This window comes from Lagopus leucura, unplaced genomic scaffold, assembly GCF_019238085.1.
Source record: "Lagopus leucura isolate 7727_CA_CO unplaced genomic scaffold, USGS_WTPT01 25-34_obj-0_obj, whole genome shotgun sequence".
In the NCBI taxonomy this organism is placed as follows: Eukaryota; Metazoa; Chordata; class Aves; order Galliformes; family Phasianidae; genus Lagopus; species Lagopus leucura.
Genome location: NW_024967695.1, coordinates 22049 through 41979, shown reverse-complemented (window position 1 = coordinate 41979; position 19931 = coordinate 22049). Strand labels below are relative to the sequence as shown.

The window sequence follows — 19931 nt, the reverse complement described above, 5'->3', positions numbered from 1 at the left end:
CCCGCCGCTCCCCGGCAGCCCGGCCGGCTCCGCGCCGCCCGGCACCGCCTCCGCAGCGCGGCGGGAAGGGAGGGCCGGGAGGGCTCCGAGTCCGAGCCGGCCCCGCGCGCAGCCCCCCGTGGCCGGGAGCGCCGGGCACGCCGGAGCCCCGGGTCGCGGCGCCTAGCCCGATCCTATGGCGGCGGTGACCGGGGCTCGGTGTGATTTACGCGGTGTTCGCTGCCGAAGGGAGGTTTAAAGATCAGTAATGAAGTGGCACGCTCGGCTGCTCGGGCGTTTATGGAAAAGCGATTGGCCGGGTCCGATAAATCAATCCTGCTCCTCCGGCCTCTGTCCCACTGGTTTCAGCGCTCCAGAATTTTCTCCCTTGCGGAAGGAACCACATCTAACCGGGTGCCGCGTGGAAACGCACCGTGCCAGAAGCCAACGTGCTAATTAATTATAGATTAATGGCAGCTAAAACTCGGCCGGAACGACACAGAGAAAAAAAAAAAGATCCACGCTGACCAAACGTAGCGTATCATCACATACATTACGGTCACTTGAAATTCTGTCTTCCGGGGGGCACCGCATAACGCCCTCGGCGCCCTGCCCAGCTGGCAGCGGGCTTTGCTGGGGGCTGAGGTCAAAGCCACGGGAGTCCCGAGCTCTGCATCCCGCCCGGCCCCGCTGAGGGCGCCGGGAGAGGAGAGCTGAACAACCTGCCCGCGTTTCCTCTGCTTGGGTTTGAGCTGCTCGAGCCTTGAGTCACCGGCGGAGGAAGAGCGCGGTCACTCGTCAGTCTATTCGTTCCGACGTATAAAGAATGTTTCTGGCTTTGTTTTATTCAAAGCTTAATTTGAAACTGATTAAAAATTAGCCCTCGGACTGCGCGCTGGATTGCAGCCAGACGCGGTGCTGCCGCTCCTCGGGACTCCGGAAATACCCGGCAGGACCGGGAGGGAAACCGAGGGCTCCCACTCGGCTGGTTGGGATGGAAGCGCGGTGCCAAGGCTGCAGCCTTTCACATTTTAATTGTTCTGAACCGACGGGGTATTTCGCCAGAACCGACACGTCAACGGTGGGAGCAATCACACCTACAGGAGGAGGATGTCGTGGTTTTTGATTTCCTCTTCATCTCGCACACAAACACCGCATTTCTGGATCTGTCTGTGTACACACGCATGGAAAATTGTGGGTGGCTGCATACCGCACACACGCGTACATAAATTTCTCTAATATGTTTCCACGCTCAGGGGCCGGATCGGCGGCAAATAAACGTTCCCTGATTTAGAGCGCTCCTCAGGTGCTGCAAACACTGATGAACCAAAATCCGTACGTAGAAAATGAGCGCTTCCTTCGTACGCACACACATACACACACGGCCAGAGAGAGGGAGAAGGAGAGGGAGGAAAAGAAAGGAAAGGGGAACTCGATTTATTCTCATTTGTTTATCTCTAGATTTTCCCCCCTTTCTGCAAATTCATTTGAATAGCTTTCAAGCTGCAAAATGGAAATGTGGCTCCTGCCCTCTATTTCAGCAGCAGCGTCCTGGCAACAGAGCAATTTTCTATCATCAAGGATAAATGGCATCGAACAGAACATTCTGATAAAAAAGAAAAAAAGCTTTAGCCCGAGAAGCCCATGATTGCTGCCCTTCCTGTCTGTCATCCCTTTACAAAATCCTCTCCTCCAAACCTGAGCTGCATGCTGTCAGAGCTAATAACGTCTTCTGAAGAAAAGGGGAAGAAACGGCATTCATGCACAATGTTCCCATTTATTACATAGAGTGCTTATTTAAAAATCGCAAATATATTTGTTTGGTTCACTGCAAATTAAAACCGAGATATAGGAAGTTACGCGATGCAACAATTATTCGTGTCACAGCAGAGCATCAAACCCTCATATCTTGCTTTTCCATTGGTTAGTGCGTGTGCGCGCGTTGTGTATGTGTGTGTAACGCAGGGAATATCCCTTGTTATGAAAATAAAAAAACACTCCGATCCTCTGGGTAAGGCTGTGTTTTGTTGGTCTAGAGCTAAGGGGAACAAAACGCACACTGATGTAGGCAGGCAGAGCCCGAGCGCGGGGGACCGAGCGCAGAGCCGCCCGCAGAGGCCGGCCGGTGTGCGGAGCTGCCGGGTGCGCGGGGCGAGGTGCGGCCGTCCCGGCCCCACATACTGGCTTTGGCTGAGAGTGCGGAGTGCGCGCCTGCAGGGAGAGGGACTACGAGGCGTGGAGGAACCCCGTGGGGCTGTCCGAGCTCTCTCTCAGAGCAGGCCGAGGAGATGTGGAAAGACAAGGCCGGGAGGCGCTGCCGGAGTGCCGGGGAGCGGCGATGGCTCCGTGCGGAGCCCGCACCTGCGCCGCCTCCCCCGGCCCGTTCCCACCGCCGCTCCGTGACGACGGGAAGATTAACGAGGCCTCTCGGCAGCACCTGTCTGTTTAAGCTGTCGACACAGCCAATTAATACTTTTAATTACCCCTACCGGGAAACTAACCAGAGCCCCTCCGCTCTGGGTTGCCCGCTGCGCTTTCTCACCCGCAAAAAGAAGCAGCGCGGCGGAGGGAGGAGCGGCGTGGGGGGCGGGGGGGTTCTTCGTTGAAAGATTGGGAATTATTATAGGGGGTCGGGGGAGATTTGAGTTTGGGTTTATTTACTCCGCTTCCTCCAGAACCCCGAGGAACGCACAGCGCTGGCCCTCATGAGGACTCCCTGAGACCATCCCGGCCCTGGCGGCCCACGGGCTCCCCGCACACACGGCTCCGGCCCGTCCTCGGGCACTGCTCCCTGTGCCCCAGCGCTATGAGGAGCCGGGAGCTCCACTGTGGGAACCCCGCGCCTCTCTCGGGCCTCGCAGCTCTGTCACAGCCGCGGTGTCCCGCGTTAAAACAATGTAAATCCGCGACGGATCCTGAATGTGAATGAGGCATGGGTCGTGTGACTGCTGCTGAGCTGTGCCGCGCCGAATGTGGCTTTAATTAAATGTCTTCCGGCTCTAAAAGATTACACGTTGTGCAAAATATATCCTAGCATGAAATTCACTTCCACGATACGAAATTAGGTTACTTATAAATGTCTTCATTAAAAAAAAAAAAAAAAAAAAAATCACTTCTCCCCGTTTTGCTTTCTGCTTTGTCGAATAGAGCGCTCCGGCGGGGAAGGAGGGATGGGACCGTGTATTTATAGCGGCACGTGTAACAAAACCTGCCCGAGCGGGCGGGCGAGGGCTGCTCGCTGCAATTCGCAGCACGGGAAAGTCAATCCCGAGCTGATTCGTTTCAGCCCCGCTGTCAGAGCCCGCTGCCTCCGCACCCCGTGCTGCGGAGCTCCCACCTCCTCCCCCCGCATCCCTCCGCGGCTGTGCAGGGCTGGGCGTGGGTCGGGCAGGTGGGGAGAGTCGGCCCGCTTCTCTCCCAAAATAAAATTAATTAAATCATTAAAACTAATAAAAAAATAATTCTAGTCGGGAGGAGGGCAGCTCGCGGTGAGCCTCGGACCGCCGGCACAGAGCGGTTCCCTCGGTATGGGGGGACCGAAGCCGTCTCAGGCAGTGTTATGTTGGTTCCTTCTTTTTTACGCCCTGAGATCTGGGATCTCGCCTATAGATGGGTTTCTGTAGAGAGATCAGATAATGGATCGCTCCGGATTACCTTGCTAAATTAACTTCTAGATTTGTTTTTATAGTCCGTTGAGACCCTGACAAAAGGGGCAGTAGAGAGATAGAGATGCGAGATAAACCCATCGGGCAATCTCATTACATGGCAATGAGCGAAGAGCCCTCCTCGCAATCGACTCGAGATAACGAGGCTGCCTGAAGGAACGAGCAAAGCCCGGATATTTACTTCTTTTCCTATTAAATAAACCTCAATAACTGCATTGACTTTGCGCGGTGTTTACTACATTTTCATTCAGCGCTTGGGTAAATGCATCCCTGAAGGTAGAGTAAATAATTGCACTGATCTCAACAAGGGAAACGTGTAGGCATCTGAAGCGTACTAAAAATAAACTAAGGCGATCAGACTGCAGGGAGAGGACCTCGCGCTCGTTGCCGCAGTTAAAGCCCCTCTCCCCCATCGGGGCCGCGCTGCTGGCGGTGAGCGGCTCTGGCTGGGAACAGGCGGCCGCTGCCACAACAGAAATTGCAGCCTCTGCCCCGACTTGAAAGAGCCTCGGGTTTCCATCCACCTCTGAGCCCTTCCAAGATGGGCACTTGAGAGCGGTGGTTTTTCTTTTTTCTTTTTTTCTTTTTTTCTCTTTTTTTTTTTTTTTAATTTTTATTGGATGGCGTCTTCTTCTGCTGACAGAAGAAGAGCTTCATTCTTGTTGTTGTTTTTTCTTTCAGTTGAAAAGAAAACAAACCAACACGAGTCCCCGCTAAAACCAACATCTCTGTTTCAGCAGCTCCCGCGCCGCCGGGGAAGCAGCCAAAGCGAAACCCCGCGGGCAGAGCTCCGCACACCAGCGGCTGCCCCGGGAGCTGCTCCCCCGCCCCGCAGCGGACGGACCCCCGCGGGCCCCGTGTCCCGCAGGGAGGGGAGAGCCCTCCGCAGGGTCTCCCCAGGCCCCCCCGCTGCTTGGCCGCATACCTGGGCAGGTGCGGGTGGCGGACGGCCCTCTGCCCCGGCTCCGCGGGGTCCCGTCCCCCACCCGCAGCCCGGAGCCGAATTCCATTTCAAAGCAGATATCCGCCCCCATCCCACACCCCGTCGGGGGAGACAACCAACGACAACAGCAAAACAAAACATTAAGCAAACAAAAAGCCCCAACCCCCGGCTCTCCGCAGAGCCACACATTGAACGAATCTGGCTGTAAGGTTTTAATTACAGCGAAGCCTTCGCTACAAATCTGTACAAGAGACAGTGGCTGGTTCCCTCTGGATCTTTCCCCTTCTGCCTCCCATTATTTTGACCCACGCTCCGACATAGAAAGCGGCGTGTGGGATCCAGCTGCGAGGCCGGGCTTGGGGTTTACCCCTCCGCCCCCGCCACTTCCTTCACACTAGCCGTATGGAAAGCCATCGACGCCTGCCTGTCTGTTCCGATGGTAGCGGCTTGAAATCCAGAGCCTCTCCTTAAAATAGGTCGGGAGCATTCGCTCGCCGCAGGGCAAACGCTTCTGCGCGACCGCTTGGCGTGGCCCGAGGAGCGCTCCGAGAGCCGCGGCACGCGTGCGTGCGATTTTCAGTGTTCACGAGTGTGCCATTTTCACGAGCGTGCGATTTTCGGGGGCGTGGAAGCCGTTCTGCAGCCGGGGAGAAATCCCGTGCCTCTGCGGTGGGAGCCGCTCCACAAGAATGTGTCTGGAGCAGCTCGCTGCCAGCAGGAATATTCCTCTGCTTCCCACCTCTCCCCACCCGGCGCTTTTCGGAGACCCCAGCGCTCTGCCCTTTCCTTTGTTCATTCGATTCTGCTGTTAAAAAAGCGTAGGGTCAGGCACTGATCCTCGTCCTCTCACCAAACTTGAGCGTTTCTCTGTCCCTTTGAAAAACAGCATTGCGAGACTGGATTGCTTGTGGGTTCTCTAGGGGAAAAAAAACGCGCGCACGGATGTCATTCCTGAAAGACGCTTCTTCCCTACTCGGGACGGGACAGAAAACACTCTCCGTGGCCCTCATGTGAACTGGGGTGGGAGGATACGCACAGCGCATCCCTCAGCCCTTCAGCTACTCCTCACCAAACGAGCGCACTCCAGGGGAGCGCCATCAGCTGCCGCCCCCAGCAAACCACGCGCGGAACAACCCGGCACGGGATCCTGCCGCTCGCAGAGCCCACCCGCACAAAGCCTGAGAGGGGATGAGAAAGAAAAGGCGAATGTTTGTTTTCCCCTGTTGTTATTGTTGAACGCATGAATGAATGAATGAATGAATGAATGAATGGAACAGAAGGTGCTCCGAGGCATATAGGAAACCTCTGGCCGTTTATATTAACTTCCTTTTATGCCCTAAAAATAGAACCCCGTTTCCTGTTGTTCGTCAGCTCCTTCTAAGCGTTGTGTCTTCTGTGACATCTTTCAATTCGCAAACGCAACTTTAAACCACGCTTTGGTCTTTTGAAAGCCTTGTTCACAAACATCATTAATGCGACGCGGCTTAACGTGACACAGGGCAGCGGCGGCACGAAGTCACCCCGTCCCTCTCACGGGCTGCCCGGTGCGCTCTGCCCGCTCTTCGCCCGTGACCGTGGGGACACGGAGGGCACCGAGGCCGCGCTGCTCCCCGGCTAGCAGCCGGTTCGGGGTGCGGAGGCCTCCGTGCCCCTGGGCGAGCGTGGGGGCTTGCGGGGAGCCCGATAGAGGGAAAGCAGACCGAGGCTCACCCCGGCTCACCCCTCTGCCTTCAAGTCCCGAGGTTTTATTTCTTCAACTCGTGGCTGGAGCGGGTTGGATCCCCGGTATCTCCAACATACTGGGGGCCGTATGAGAAGAAACACCCCCACATCTGCCGTCTCCCACACGACACCAAAGTGTGGTCCCTTCGAGCCAGAGGACACGAAGAAAGCAGAGGTTTGAGGGGGGAGAAAAAGAAAACAATAAATATTGACAAGCAGCGTGACTCTTTGCAGCCGTGTCATTAACATCGGCCAATCAACGGCAGCTCCATACTGAGTATTTGCCTAATTAAATTGGGGGAAATGATCGGTGTGAGGCTGGATGGAGTCAGCTGTCCCGACGGCTCTGGAGGGTGGCTGAACGCTGCGGGGGGAGCAGCGCGGGGTGCCGGGGTGTCCCCGAGAGTTCCCGCTCCGCTGGCGCCCACCGACGGTTCCAGGGGCACCTGAGCCGGACCCGGGTCCGGCCGGTCGCACTGCCGCCCTCCGAGGGGAGCAGCTCCGCGGGGCTCCCTCCCCTTCCCCCTGTCCTTTCTGCTCCGGGGTGTCTGATTCAGACTCCTCGACCCTTTCTGCGAGGAGGCACCTCGATACTAAAGCAAAGCGTTCTGCATGCCCAGCCCGTCCCGATTCCCGGCTAGCATCCATTGTGCAGAGGGAATTATTTCGAAATAAGGAAGCGCCGTGTCGCAATCACTCCCCGGACCATTTTCTGACACCTTTTGTTACGCGTGCTCGGGCTGCTAGAGAAAATGCCAACGTGTGCACCTGCGGGAAAGTGCCTTGATGATGTTAGCAGCGGGCTGAAGGGGATACAGCAGTAGTACTGCAGAATGGACCTGTGCCATGGAGCATGTCACCACAGCCACGCACACAGAGTCCCAGAAGGAACTCTCTCTCTCTCCTTTCTCTCCCCATTCTCTATATTTTTGTTCGCCGTGGGGGTATACGCGCCGGCTCAGGTTTCCCTTTCGCGTGTTCAAGTGGAACTCGTGTTAAAGCCGGGGAACAAGGCAGGACACTTCAGCCTCATTCAGAGTCACTGAACCGACTCCGAAAGCTCGAGAAGTGAAACACCGACGGGAGCTGTGGGGGGGGGGCTGGGGGGAAATACGACCCCCCCCCAAAAGCCCCCCCCCCCCCCCAAGCCCCCTCGCAGCGCCCGAAGACGAACACCGGGCCCGGAGCTCCCGTGCCCGACTCCCGCAACCCCGCGGCCCCCGGCACCAGCGGCTGCACCCCCAGCAGCCGGGGCTGAGGACTGGGGGAGGCAAACAGCAAAAAGAAATGAAGAATAGGAAATCAGAAAAAAAAAATCAATCCGAAATAACACTAACAATAATAATAACCTTCTGAATATTTCCGAGAGCGACGTGTTAAAAAAAAAAAAAAATAAAGGAAACAAACAAAAAAATCTATGAACGCGTCCTCTGGGACAGCCGCTGTGCCAGGCGGTGTCGGGACCTGCGCTGCTCCGGGGCTCTCCGGGCTGCGAGGGCTTCGCAAGCGGCCGCCGCCGGTGCCGGTGTTGGTTTTCAAAACCCGCAGCCTCCATCCAAGCAGCCCCTTCCCGCTGCGGAAACTTTCGGTTCTCGCTACGCCGTGTCCTTCCTACCTCAGTCCTCCGCGCTGGGGTCGGCTCTGGAGCTGTGCTGCCCGAGAGGAGAGTTCAGCGAGGGAAAGGGGAAAAGAGAGGGAGAGGGGAGAGAGGGGAGAGAGATCCTCCGCGGTGCCGGATCAAAGTTAATGTCTTTCCCCGGTCCATCTTTGAGAGAGAAGTGGTAGTACCACCTGGATGCTCGGATATAAATCCCCTTGCAAATAATAAATGGATTAATAATAACAAGGTATGAAGTTCTTTTTATAGAAAAAAAGGAGAGAATTGAAACTAAATGCGGCAGTTAGACAACCATTTTGATAAGAGGATAATTGAGGCGACACTGGTGTATAATTAGAGGATAATTTATGCTATATCCACTTTTATTCCACCTCCCAAAATAAACCCAGTCCATAATCATTACAGGCAAATTGTTCTGAATTTTATAGCAGCAATTTGAACAAAGTACTGCAGTTAATCATGGGAGATTTTTGTGTATTCCTGATTAGAAGTCTAATTGCCTCCTTCCAGAAAGTAAAAATAACTGTAAAACGACTCTATTTTTATCATTAACAATGTTGACAATAAAATAAAATCAACCGGAATTGTAATCTAAAGACAAATTTAGGGCGAAGGCGCTTTTCCTTGGGTCGTTTATATCCTAATCAAGCTTTGCCAAAACCGCTAACCGCACGTAGCCATTTGCATATATTTGAAAGCGATTACGGGAGCCGGCTGCTCGCAGGCGGAAAAAGAAATAATAATAATAATGCGGGGAAAAAAGAAGGCGCGGGGAGCGCGCGCGCGGCCGGCGGCGGCGCGCAAGAGAGAAAATAGCGCGCAAATCGTGATTGAAGGGCGAGAGAAGGGGGAAGGGGGGGTTGAGGGCGCGCATCCCCTCGCCCCGCACCTCATCCCGCCCCGCGCAACGCGCGCTCCTCGTTCTGCGCGGGGCGGGGGGAGGCGGGGAGTTGCGCGCCCCCGCGGGCTGCGCGCGCGGTGGCGCGCCGGGGCGGTGACGTCAGGAGGCTGAGTGACCAATGGGGAAGCGCTGCCCTCCGGAGCCGAACCATTCGACTTGTGGCGTTCCTGCCCTTCACGCCGAAGGCGCGCCGGAGCCCAACTTTGGCAGAAGCCACCTTAAAACCTCCGCCCGGGACTCCGCCAGCCCCCAAAAACACCCGGCGGGGGGATGAGGAGCGGGGACAAAACGCGCCGGGAGTAGCCCTGCCCCCCCTTACCCCCCCCCCCCCCTCCGCACACAGCCCTCCCCTTCTCCTCCCCTCCCTCGGTTAACAAGGCCCCTCTCGCACTACGGGAGCCTTAAAAAAATAAACCCGCCGCCTCCAGCGGTGCCGCGGCGGTGGCCGGGCAGGGCGGCCGGGCGCGGGGGGCGAGCCGGAGAGCCTCGCTCTCTGCCTCCCCGCCGTCGATGATGACCATGACCACGATGGCTGACGGGTTGGACGCGCAGGACTCCTCCAAATCCGCCTTCATGGAGTTCGGGCAGCAGCAGCCGCCGCCGCAGCCGCCGCCGCCGCCCCACTCGCAGCAGAGCTCGCCGGCCATGGCCGGAGCGCACTACCCGCTGCACTGCCTGCACTCCGCCGCCGGCTCGCACCCGCACCACCAGCACCACCACCACAGCTCGCCCTACTCCGGCACCGGCGGCTCCTACAACCACCGCTCGCTCGCCGCCTACCCCTACGTGAGCCACTCGCAGCACAGCCCCTACCTGCAGTCCTACCACACCAGCGGCGCGCCCAGCCAGACGCGGCCGGACGACGCAGGTGAGCGGGGCCCGGAGCTCCGGCCTCCCCCCTCGCCTCTCCCCTTCGCTGTGCCCCCCCCCCTTTCCTCCCCCCGGGGCCGGCATCCCCCATCGCGCTGCGGGGCCGTCTCGTCGATATCCGCGCAACGCTGTTTTTCGCAGGGAGCCGATGTTTGCGTGCAGCGTGCGGAGGGGCGAGGGGGGGGGGGAAGAAAGCATTGTTGCAGGTCTCGGGCTGCTGCCTCCCGAGCGCCGGGCGATGAGCTGTGTGCGGCCGCGAGGCCCTGGCTTCCAAACCTTCCGCTTTCGTTTTTTGTTTTACTCGTTATTTTTATTGTTAATTATTTTCCCCCGGGGGGGGCCGCACGGTGTTATGTGGCGTCCGCGGCCCGGGGGGACGGCTGGGGGGCAATCTGCGGCGGAGCTCCCAGCTGCGGCTTTTCGCTTTGCAGATCAGCAGAAAACGACTGTGATCGAAAACGGCGAGATCAGATTCAACGGGAAAGGGAAAAAGATCCGGAAGCCCCGAACCATATACTCCAGCCTTCAGCTGCAGGCGTTAAACCACCGCTTCCAGCAGACTCAGTACCTGGCGCTCCCGGAGCGAGCCGAGCTGGCGGCCTCCCTCGGCCTGACCCAGACGCAGGTAATTGCGGCGGCTCCGCACCGCCCGCTGCCCCGGGCCCGGCCCCGCACCGCCGCGCTCGGATCTGTGCGCGCCGCGCAGCGCTCCGCCGCTGGAGGAGCCGAGCGGGGCCTTTCCCTCGGCCCTTCCGCCGCCACAATAAAGTGCTGGAGTTGCCTCTCTGTTCGGATGGGAGCGATCGCGGCACCAGCGCTGCCCGGCTGCAGGAGAAGAACAAAGCGGAGGCGCTGGGCCCGGTGCGGGGCTGAGAGCGGGGCCACGCAGCGACCTATAGGCAGAGGGGAAGCGGGAACTCGTTAGGAGATACCTGTGAGCTCGATGGTTAATTGCGCCTGGATGGAGAACGCCAACGCAGTGCTCGCCGCCGGGCAAAATGTGCGGAGGTGATCAGAGATGGCGGGGACCGGAGCGGCCGTGTGCGGAGCAGTGGCGCTGGGCCGGGCCGAACGCGGGGCACAGCCGGGCCGGGCCCATCTCGGCCTCGGGGAGAGGGGCTGGAGGGCCCAGAGCAGGGGCTCAGCGAGAAAGCCGGGCGGATGGGTTTGGGCCGGGGGAGCTGTAGCGAGTAGAGTCCGTGCTTTGCCGTGACCAGTAATAGCAGCTGCTTCCAGACAGAGGGTTTAAAATACGCCTCAAACGTGAAGCACGGAGACAGAGCCGGTGGCTGCAGCGATGGGTGCGGTGCACGCTGCTTCCCTCGCGCAGGTGTAAGGGCACGAGCTGACGGTGCAGATAAATGTAGTCCTAACGGTGTATCTGCCGAGTCCGTGAGGTCAGATTCACACAGGAAGCCACCTTTGTTCGATTTTGAGGCATATAGTTTCATATATACTTTAGCCTTCCCTTTTAGTAATTTCTGTAATAACTGTGAGTTCCGCAGCCCGACCCGGGTGCTGATCTCAGCCAGGGAGGTGGGACGGGGCCCGGAGCCGTTCCCACAGCCAGCAGTTCTCTGAGAAATGAGAATTTCCATTTCCTGATCAAGACCTGTGCCAATAAAGTCGCTGCCCGGCCCCGCTGTGCCTCTCCCCCCTCTCCCCCCCAGGACCCGCGCACGCTTTGGGATGCGCGATGCGCGCACGGTGCCCTTTGTCCATTGGCTCCTAGCTCCTGGCACCAAACCAGGCAGATGCCCGCAGCTGACAACAGCCGCCAGGTGATGGAGTCACCCCAAAATTCGGAACGAGGCACCAGTAGAGCGCAATGACTCCCGCCCCATGCGTGCCGCACCCCATCCCCAGGCCGTCCCGGCGCTGCCTCCGCACCCATTGCCCTCACTCCACAGTCCCCGCAGCCCGCACAGCCTCGGTTCCCGCAGCCCTAACGCTCGCTGCCTTTCGCTTGCAGGTGAAGATCTGGTTCCAGAACAAGCGCTCCAAGTTCAAGAAGCTGCTGAAGCAGGGCAGCAACCCCCACGAGAGCGACCCTCTGCCCGGCTCCGCCGCGCTGTCCCCGCGCTCCCCGGCACTGCCGCCGGTTTGGGACGTTTCGGCGTCTGCCAAGGGCGTCAACATGCCCCCCAACAGCTACATGCCCGGCTATTCCCACTGGTACTCCTCTCCACACCAAGACACAATGCAGAGACCGCAGATGATGTGAACTGTCCGAGACAACCCACGGCCCGAGGACGCCCGGCGCGGCCCGGCCCGAGCGGAGCGGCGGTGCGGGGGGGGGGGGTTGCCTTTCGTCTGTTTCATTTTTTTGAAGTAACCTCAGCGATCGCTCTCGGGCAGAACGAGCCACGTCCCACTGCGGCGCGGGGGAGACGCTTCTCTATGTTCACTCGGACCCCGGGGCACCGCCGCCTCTTTCTGTGCGGAGTGTGCGGACTTTTGGCTGACTTCGCCCTCGAGAAGGACCCGAACCGCAGCAGGGCTGTCTCTCTGTGTTCCGTGAGCTATGGACACTGCGCGGTGAGAGACTGCTCCGAGCTCCCTCATTGTCATACCCCGAATGCGGATGGGGAGAAAAAATTAAACAGGGAGAGAAAAAGAGGGGTAACGAAATGAAGAGGGAAAACAAATTAAATAAAAAGAACTGGTTGCGAATGAAAATGTACCGCGAGCTCGGAGCACGGCCACGCAGCGCGGACTGCACGCGTACGGGGAGCATCTGCAGCCCGACGGGAACCGCACGGAGAGCAGCCGGCAGCCCCGCACCCTGCAAACCCCGGCGGACCGACAGCCGGACGGACGGTTGGACTGACAGACATACAGCCGGACTGACATACAGCCGGACCCGCGGAGCAGCCCGACACCCCGCTCCTGCTGCTGGACCTCCCTCCCGAGCGACCTTTCTGTATATATTGTTGAATTTTAGCTGTACATAATACTTTGTATGGTTTGGTCTCCTTTCATATCTAGAGTAAAAGCCACCAAGCGCCCGCCTGCCTCGCGTCTCTCTGCCCCGCAGCCCGGCCCCTGCCCCGCGCCGGGGAGGGGGAACGTCCGGGAGCCCCGCACAGCCGAATCCTGGGGCAGCTTGTCCCGTCCCGGTGCCGTCCCTCCGCCGTTCCCCGCGCAGAGCGTCGTGCCGCCCCGGCCCGGAGCCCCCCGACGGCAGCACCCACCCCGCGGCGGGCAGAGCCCCGCAATCCCCTGCCCCGCAACGCCGGGACAACCGCTGCGGGAAGCGGCGGCCGCGGGGCCGACAGAGCCCGCGGAGCGCTCCGTCTAATGACAGCTACACACAGGCGTGCAAAGGACACTCACTGTAATTAGACACAAAGCAAAGACTACTTACCCAGAGACCCCGTTTGGGGGGTGGTGTGTTTTTTTTTTGGGTTTGGTTTTTGTTTTTTTTTTGTTTTGGGTTTTATTTTTGTTTTTTTTTTTTTTTTTTTTGGATCGACATCCCCGCTCTGTCAGTCTTCGGAGTGCTTTAGAGCTGCTCGGTCCTGTCATTTCCTACCATTCGCATTGTTACAGTAAGAAAAAGGTTTTCTTTTCTTTTTTTCCCCTTCCCACTGTGAAACTTTGGGTTCAGAGCTCCCCAGGATCAGCCCCGAACAAAGCCTCCAGCTGCAGCGCCATCCAATTTGAGGCAGACATTGGGGACAATTTAAGGTTTTTATCCACAAGAAGGTTTTTTTTCCATTCTCTTAAATGCAGCCATAATTAGAGTAATTTTTCATGTAGCCCGCTGATTACAGCGTTTTTACCGTCAAAGATAATTACCTGTAATTTTCTTCCACTTTTAATACTAAAAAGCCATCTTTATTTAGATTCGGGAACAGGAAAGGCGAAACAAAAGAGGAAAATTATTCTGTTATTCATACACAAATTGCAGAGACGTAGGGCCTAAAATTGAAAATTAACCCAAATTATAATGCTGAAAAGAATGGAAGAGGCTTCGGCGGTACAGCTGCGAGCGGGGCTCCCCGCATTATTCAAATGACACCGGCGGCGGCCCCGAGTGCGGGCCGAGGGGGGAGCGCGGCCTTCGCGCCGGATGCGCTGAGCCGGGCCGGGCCGAACCGGGCCGGGCCGGCCAGTTGTGCCGAGTCGGTTTTAACCCTTCCGTCGCCGCCCCGAGCCGGCGCTGCGGGCCGCGGGGAAGCCTCCCCCCCGCACCCCCACAACCTCTCACGAGGGCAGGATCCGGGGAAAGCCAGACGGCGAAAGAGCAAAGGAGTGATAAAAAAGAGCCCGGTGAGAGTAACGCGGTAGGAGAAGCGGTGCGGGCAGGCCGCTCCGCCGGCGGGATGGGCGGCGAGTGACAGCGGGGGCAGAGCCGCGTCCCACCCGCGCGGCCGCCGACTCTCATGAAACAGCGGCATCTATGGACCGAGAGGCGGCACGCCCGCCCGCCCGCCCGCTCGCATCCCGGCCCCCGCTCGGCCGCCGCTCGCCGCAGGCGCTGCGCGGTGCCCCGCCGCCGCCCTCCCGCCGGCCCTGCCGCCCCTGTGCGCGCTGTTCCCTCCGCGCACGGCTGCGGAGAGCGGAGGCGCGGCGCCGGGGGATCGCGCGGGGAGCGGCGGCGGAGCCCCGGGGGGAGGCGGGGAAGAGGCGCGGAGCGACCCCGAGCGCGGAGCCCCACACTTACCGTGCCCGGTGGGTCCGGCAAGGCGCGGGGCCGCGCGCGTACACTGAGCCCGAACGGTGCGGGGTATTTTTCTGCGGCTCAGGGCAGAAGCGCTTTCTCTATATTCGTGGTTGAGTGAGCACATCCAGGTGTGAAATTGTTTGCACACCCCGGCACCTCTTATATTGCCAGCAAAATTAGCTGTTATTACTGTCACTGTTTAGTGATGGTTAGCTTGATAAAAAAAACGGCTGTAATCAAGACCTGGCGCATCTTTGCAAATTACAGATAATTGTAAACGTCCAGATTATGATAATAGCATCCTAATCCAGCCCGCGATGTAATTATTACGGAGTGTTACATCTGAAACTGTCCAGTAGGGCTCATTCAGCCATTATTCAGACCCTATTTTTGCACTGCAAATGGGTTGCTGAGTTGAAAATGTACGATTGTAATTTCGCGGGGCACTCAATGAGTAATGGTATAGGGAGAGAGAAACACAAAAGTGAAACGCGAACGGGAGCGATCAAATCAAACTCCGAAGGACAAAAGAGTGTTTGATTCCGAGGGAACGAGAGGAGCGGGAATTAAGAAAGGAGCGAATCAGCGCTGCGCGGCGGTGCGGGGCCCGGGGGGAGCGGTGCGGGGCGCTGACGGGCGCTGGGGGGCGATGAGCGGGGCGACGCGGCGGGTCCCGGCCCCGCACTGCGGCTCTGCCCGCCGCCCGCGGCCGGCGGCGGGTACCGCGCATCCCCCGCCGAGGTGCGGAGCGGCCTTACGCGCTGCCCCGCACCCCTGCAGCAGCAGCAGGCAGAGATCCTTAGGGAAATTAGCGCGCAACCTGCTAATTGTCATTAATTAAGCTCAAAGAGCCCGACTAACAGGACTACCTGAGGCTCGCGGGGTTCGCATGTGTGGGGGGGTTCCCTTTCGCCTCCTGATGCGCTTTTGTGAACCCCGGGGACGGTGGGCGCAGGGCCGCATGTGGCTGGAGGCTACAATGGGGACAGGGGAGCGGCGGCTCTTGCAGCTCGGGGCCTTCCTTTGCGCGGGGATGGATGGAAGCGGTGCTTAGGAAAGGAGAGATAAGGTCCACGGGCAGCGCGAGCCCTGCAAAGGCGCTGTGTGATGCGCATCGAGGAGAGAGCAGAGGTTTCCCGGAGTGGAGGGTGGCTCCGCTGCCTGACCGGAGCCGGGCAGGGGATGCAGCGCCCGGGGAGTCCGCGCACAGGCAGCCCCACCAGGCAGAGCGACGGCAGCGGGCGGGCGGCTGCGGGCCCGCACCTGGGAGGAAAAGTACGAGGCCGGGAGCTGAGAGTGGAGCGTGGCTCCCGTGGGTACGCAAATACCAGGGGAGGGCAGGGGCTCGGCCCTCGCCGCCGTGTGAGCGGACTTTGCGTGGAACAAAGGGCAGCACCGAGGATGGAACACAGGTTCTTCCTCACCCAAAGAAAAGCAGAGTGGAAGGGCGGCCCCGTGCGAGCTCTGCGGTTCCATTTCCACAGCCCCCGCCCGACCCCTCGGGCAGGTCATTGCCCCGCTGCGGGCGGCCGCTCCGAGCGCTGAGAATAAGAAGGGGGGTTTCCCCTCCACCCCGACTTTACCGAAGCAACACATCTCCGTCCTACAGCCACCCCTACAACCACCTCAGTGTATCAATCGCGTGGCAGGAATCACAGATATTTGTAATCGCTGCCACATGCGCGGTGACCCCCGGGGCGGGCACGGAACGGGGATGGAGCGGACACGGAGTGGGCATGGATGGGGAGAGAAGGCGAGAAGCGTCCGCAGAGCCGCGCTGCGGGTGGGGGGACACGGGGTTGGGAGAGGGAAGCCGTTCCGTGCCAAGGGGAGCAGAGATGGTGGGGGAGCGCAGCAGGGATCCATGGGGGAGGGTTTTCCATGGTGCCCATGGCTGTGTGTGTGTGTGTGTCTGACTGTGTGTGTGTGTGTCTGTGCGTGTTTGTGTCAGGCCCTGCGGCTCAGCCCTGGAGCCGCTCGGCACCCACAGGAATGCAGCTCCTCTCGGATCCCCGAGCTGCCCCGGCTCCTCATGGAAGTGGCCGCCAGGAAAAGAGAAGGGCGGGGAAGAGAGAGCGAGGGGAAAAAGAAAGAAAAAGAAAGAAAAGGGTGAGGAGCAGGTCGGGAAAAAAAAAAAAAAAAAAAAAAAAAACAAAAACAAAAAAAAAACCAACCCTCCCGAGCCAGCAATCCGTCGTGCCCAAAGAGAGCGTCAGACAAAGGACACTTCATCCCATCCCGTCTCCCATCCCCTTCACGGTTTCTTTTCGGCCGCCGCCAGGCCCCGGGACAGGCGCCGGCACAGGGCGCGGGGCACAGAGCACAGAGCACAGAGCACAGGGCACAGGGCACAGGGCACAGGGCACAGCAGCGTCCCCACCGGCGCTGGGCTGCTCACCTCGCGGGCAGAGGGGCAGCGGCCGGGCGCGGTGCGACTCCCAGCCAGGGCCTCTGCCCGGGGCACAGTGCCGGCGCTCCCAGCGCTGCCGCCGCCCCCGGGCTCCCGGTGGGGGAGGGAAGGAGTGAGCGCGAAGGGACCGGCAGGGAGGGACCGAGCCGGGGCTGCTATCTCGGGGGCTGAGGGGAGAAATCTCGGCGAAAGGGGGAAGCTCCGGCTACAGGTCCCAAACGAACAGCAAATATAAAAAGAATACTGCTTGACTAAAGCTAAACGAGGAGGAAGAAAATAAAGAAGTCGGGATTTTCTTTTTTCATTTAATTTCATTTTTTGAAGGAGATGGAAGTTGGCCAAAGAGACCAACCGAGCAGCTCCGCGGTCGCTCCCTATAAATCCTAAAGCCGGGACCGCCCGCAGCGCCCCGGGCGTCCTGCTCGCGGCCCCCGGCCCCGCCGCAAGGCCGCCTTCCCGCTGCTCGCCTCGGCCCCGCTGCTCCCGGCATCGGGATGTCGCCGCGCATCCCGGCTGTCCTCCATTTTTCCGCCGCCGCCGTCCCACCCGCGGGGCCCGGGGATGTCCCGCCCCGTGCGCGCAGATGCAGCGGTGAGAATCCCTGCACCGGATGAACCCGCGGGAGCGTGGGGAGCGGGGCTTTGCCCTTCTCTCCTCTCCGGCCCGGCAAAACGCCTCTCCGTCTGCATCTGGGCTTTTTTTTTTTTTTTTTTTTTTTTTTTTTTTTCCAGAAGGGGTGATTTGGGAACGCTTCTCGTGGTCGAAATAATTTTATTTTATTCAGAATATACAGTTTAATTCCTCTATCTACAATTATTTACAAGGGTTAAAATAACATTGAAAAAAAGTCTCTGGAAAAGTTGAGGTCATAGATTTCAAGGCACCATTGACAGTGTCCACAGCTGAGCCGAAAAACGTCCGCACGGTATAAAAAAGGGTTCCTTTGAAATGCAATAAGTTACATGCACAAGCTTTACACATTTTAACCTTTTTGTTGTTGTTGTTGTCGTTTGTTTCGCTTCCCTTTAAAAATCCCCCATACGCATTCCTTTCGTTATTATTCCTTAACCGTAAAACACAGGAGTCCAGGGAGCGGAATACAGAAGAAGCAGAAGGGTTCGGCCCTCAGTAGATCGTCCCGGAGGGCAGCGCCAAAGGGTGCTGTAGGGAGCCGTGGGGCTGCAGGTGGGAGCCGAGGGGGCTGGCGGCGGGGTACCAGGCGGAGGGGCTCTCCAGGTAGCTGCCGGGGGACGGGTTGGCGGCGGGCGGGTGCCCGTGCCCGTGGTGGCCGAGGGAACGCGACGAGCCCTGAGGTTCCCACACCGCCGGCGACTGCGGGGAGTTGCAGGCCATGGGGTCGCTGGAGCTGGGGCTGTGCTCCGGGGGCATCTCCCCGTTCTTCATGATCTTCTTGATCTTGGACCTTTTGTTCTGGAACCAGATTTTCACCTGCGGGAGGGGGAGAGCGGAGGGAAACCCACACGGTCAGGGCCGGGCGCGGGCAACAGAGATCGCTGCGGGACCCCCCCGCCCCGCCCCGCCCCACAGCGCCCCGAGCCGCGTACCTGCGTCTGCGTGAGTCCCAGCGAGGCGGCCAGCTCGGCCCGCTCGGGCAGGGCGAGGTACTGGGTCTTCTGGAACCTCCTCTGCAACGCCGCCAGCTGAAAGCTGGAATAAATAGTCCGCGGTTTGCGCACTTTCTTTGGCTTGCCGTTCACCATCCTCACCTCGGGCTCCGCCACCTCCTTCTCTGCACGGGCGCAAGGGCGGGAGAGAGACACACACGCAGACGTTAAGGCGCGGGCCGGGCGGCGGCGCCGTCCCGACGGGCCCCCGCGGCTCCCCCCGGGCCGCCCGCGCCGGAGGCCGCTCCCTCCCTGCCCGCCGGGCTCCCCGCGGGGAGGGCGCTGCGGGAGCCCCACGCGCGGCTCCGGCTCCCCGTGTTCCGCCGGGAAGGGAAGGGAAGGGAAGGGAAGGGAAGGGAAGGGAAGGGAAGGACCCGGCCCGGCAGGCACTCGCTCCTCCGCACCGCTCCGGCACCGCACCGCGTCCCGAGCTCCGCCGCGGTCGCTCTCGTCCTGAACCAAGCGCCGGGCGCTCGGCGTGCTCTCGTTATTTCCTTACTTCTTTATCCCCACCTATCCTCCTTTGTATTTCTCAATATATCTTTTCTTACAAACAAGCAACGCAGAGCGCTAAAATCGCGGCGCTCTCTGGCACAACCCCCCGATCCCGCTCCGCTCCCCCCCTCTCCGAGCAGGGACGGCAGCTCTCGTCGGCTCCGCGGTGCACCACGAGCCGGCCGTGCTCCCGTCCCGCGGATGGGGAAGGCAGCAGTGGGGCCCGGGTAAAGCTGACCGACGGCCGCCTCTCTCCGGAGCCCTTTCCGACGGGGTTTGCGCTGGGAAAAGCGGACCCGGCGTTCCACTTTTTAATTTTTTTTTTCTTTCTTTCTTCCTTAATTTTCAAAGGTTTCTTTAATATGTTGTTCGTTTATTATTTTCTATCGTTAATTTATTATTATTTTTCTATTTTCCTCGCGGCCGCGGAAGCCCCGTCCCCGCGTCCCTCACCCCGCTCTCACCTGGCTGCCCCGCGGAGCTTTGCCCGCGGCCGTAGGCGCCTCCGTACTGGTGGTAGGGACTGCCGTAGCCGTAGTCCGCGTAGGCTTTGGCGGGGTAGCTGCCGGCGGAGCCGTTCATGCCGTATTGGTACTGGTAGGGGTTGAGCGCTTTGCCGTAGGAAGCCGAGGTAGGCGAGCAGTAGCCGTGCGGGGCCGCCCCCGTCGGGCTGTAGTAGTCGGAATCCGTAGCCGAGGACTCGGGTAAAGTGGGAGACTCCTGGGACGGGTGGTGCATGGCTGCGGCGCTCTGGAAAGGCGGCTGGAAGTCGGAGGACCTGATGTTGGGGACCCTTCTGTCAAACACTGCTGTCATAGCGCAAATCGCCGGGCTCAGGCGGACATGGCCGGGGGAGGCGGCTCGGCGCGGCGGCTGCGGCAGACTGCTGGCTGGGGCGCAGCATAGGCTTGGTTAAATCCTTAATTGCGCTCTTACGCACAGCAGGGTGGATCGGGTTCCATTGGCCAGAGCAATCGGGAGCAGCGACACCCTAACTCGTCCAACTAGTTTAGCACAACAAAGCTTTGGCTTAA

General features: G+C 59.4%; 2 protein-coding genes across 2 annotated transcripts; one reads left to right on the top strand and one right to left on the bottom strand.

Annotated features, from left to right (window-relative positions):
* Positions 1 to 9338: 9338 nt before the first annotated feature.
* Positions 9339 to 11922, top strand: DLX6 (distal-less homeobox 6). The gene is made up of 3 exons (XM_042894002.1): positions 9339 to 9696; positions 10130 to 10323; positions 11671 to 11922. The coding sequence occupies exons 1-3, from the start codon at positions 9339 to 9341 to the stop codon at positions 11920 to 11922; spliced, it is 804 nt and encodes a 267-aa protein (XP_042749936.1).
* A 5619-nt stretch (positions 11923 to 17541) lies between these two features.
* Positions 17542 to 19769, bottom strand: DLX5 (distal-less homeobox 5). The gene is made up of 3 exons (XM_042894001.1): positions 19362 to 19769; positions 18343 to 18527; positions 17542 to 18226 (listed from the first exon to the last, which is right to left on the bottom strand). Exons 1-3 carry the CDS (start codon positions 19711 to 19713, stop codon positions 17903 to 17905), a joined length of 861 nt encoding a protein of 286 aa, XP_042749935.1. The 5' UTR covers positions 19714 to 19769; the 3' UTR covers positions 17542 to 17902.
* Between the last annotated feature and the right edge of the window lie 162 nt (positions 19770 to 19931).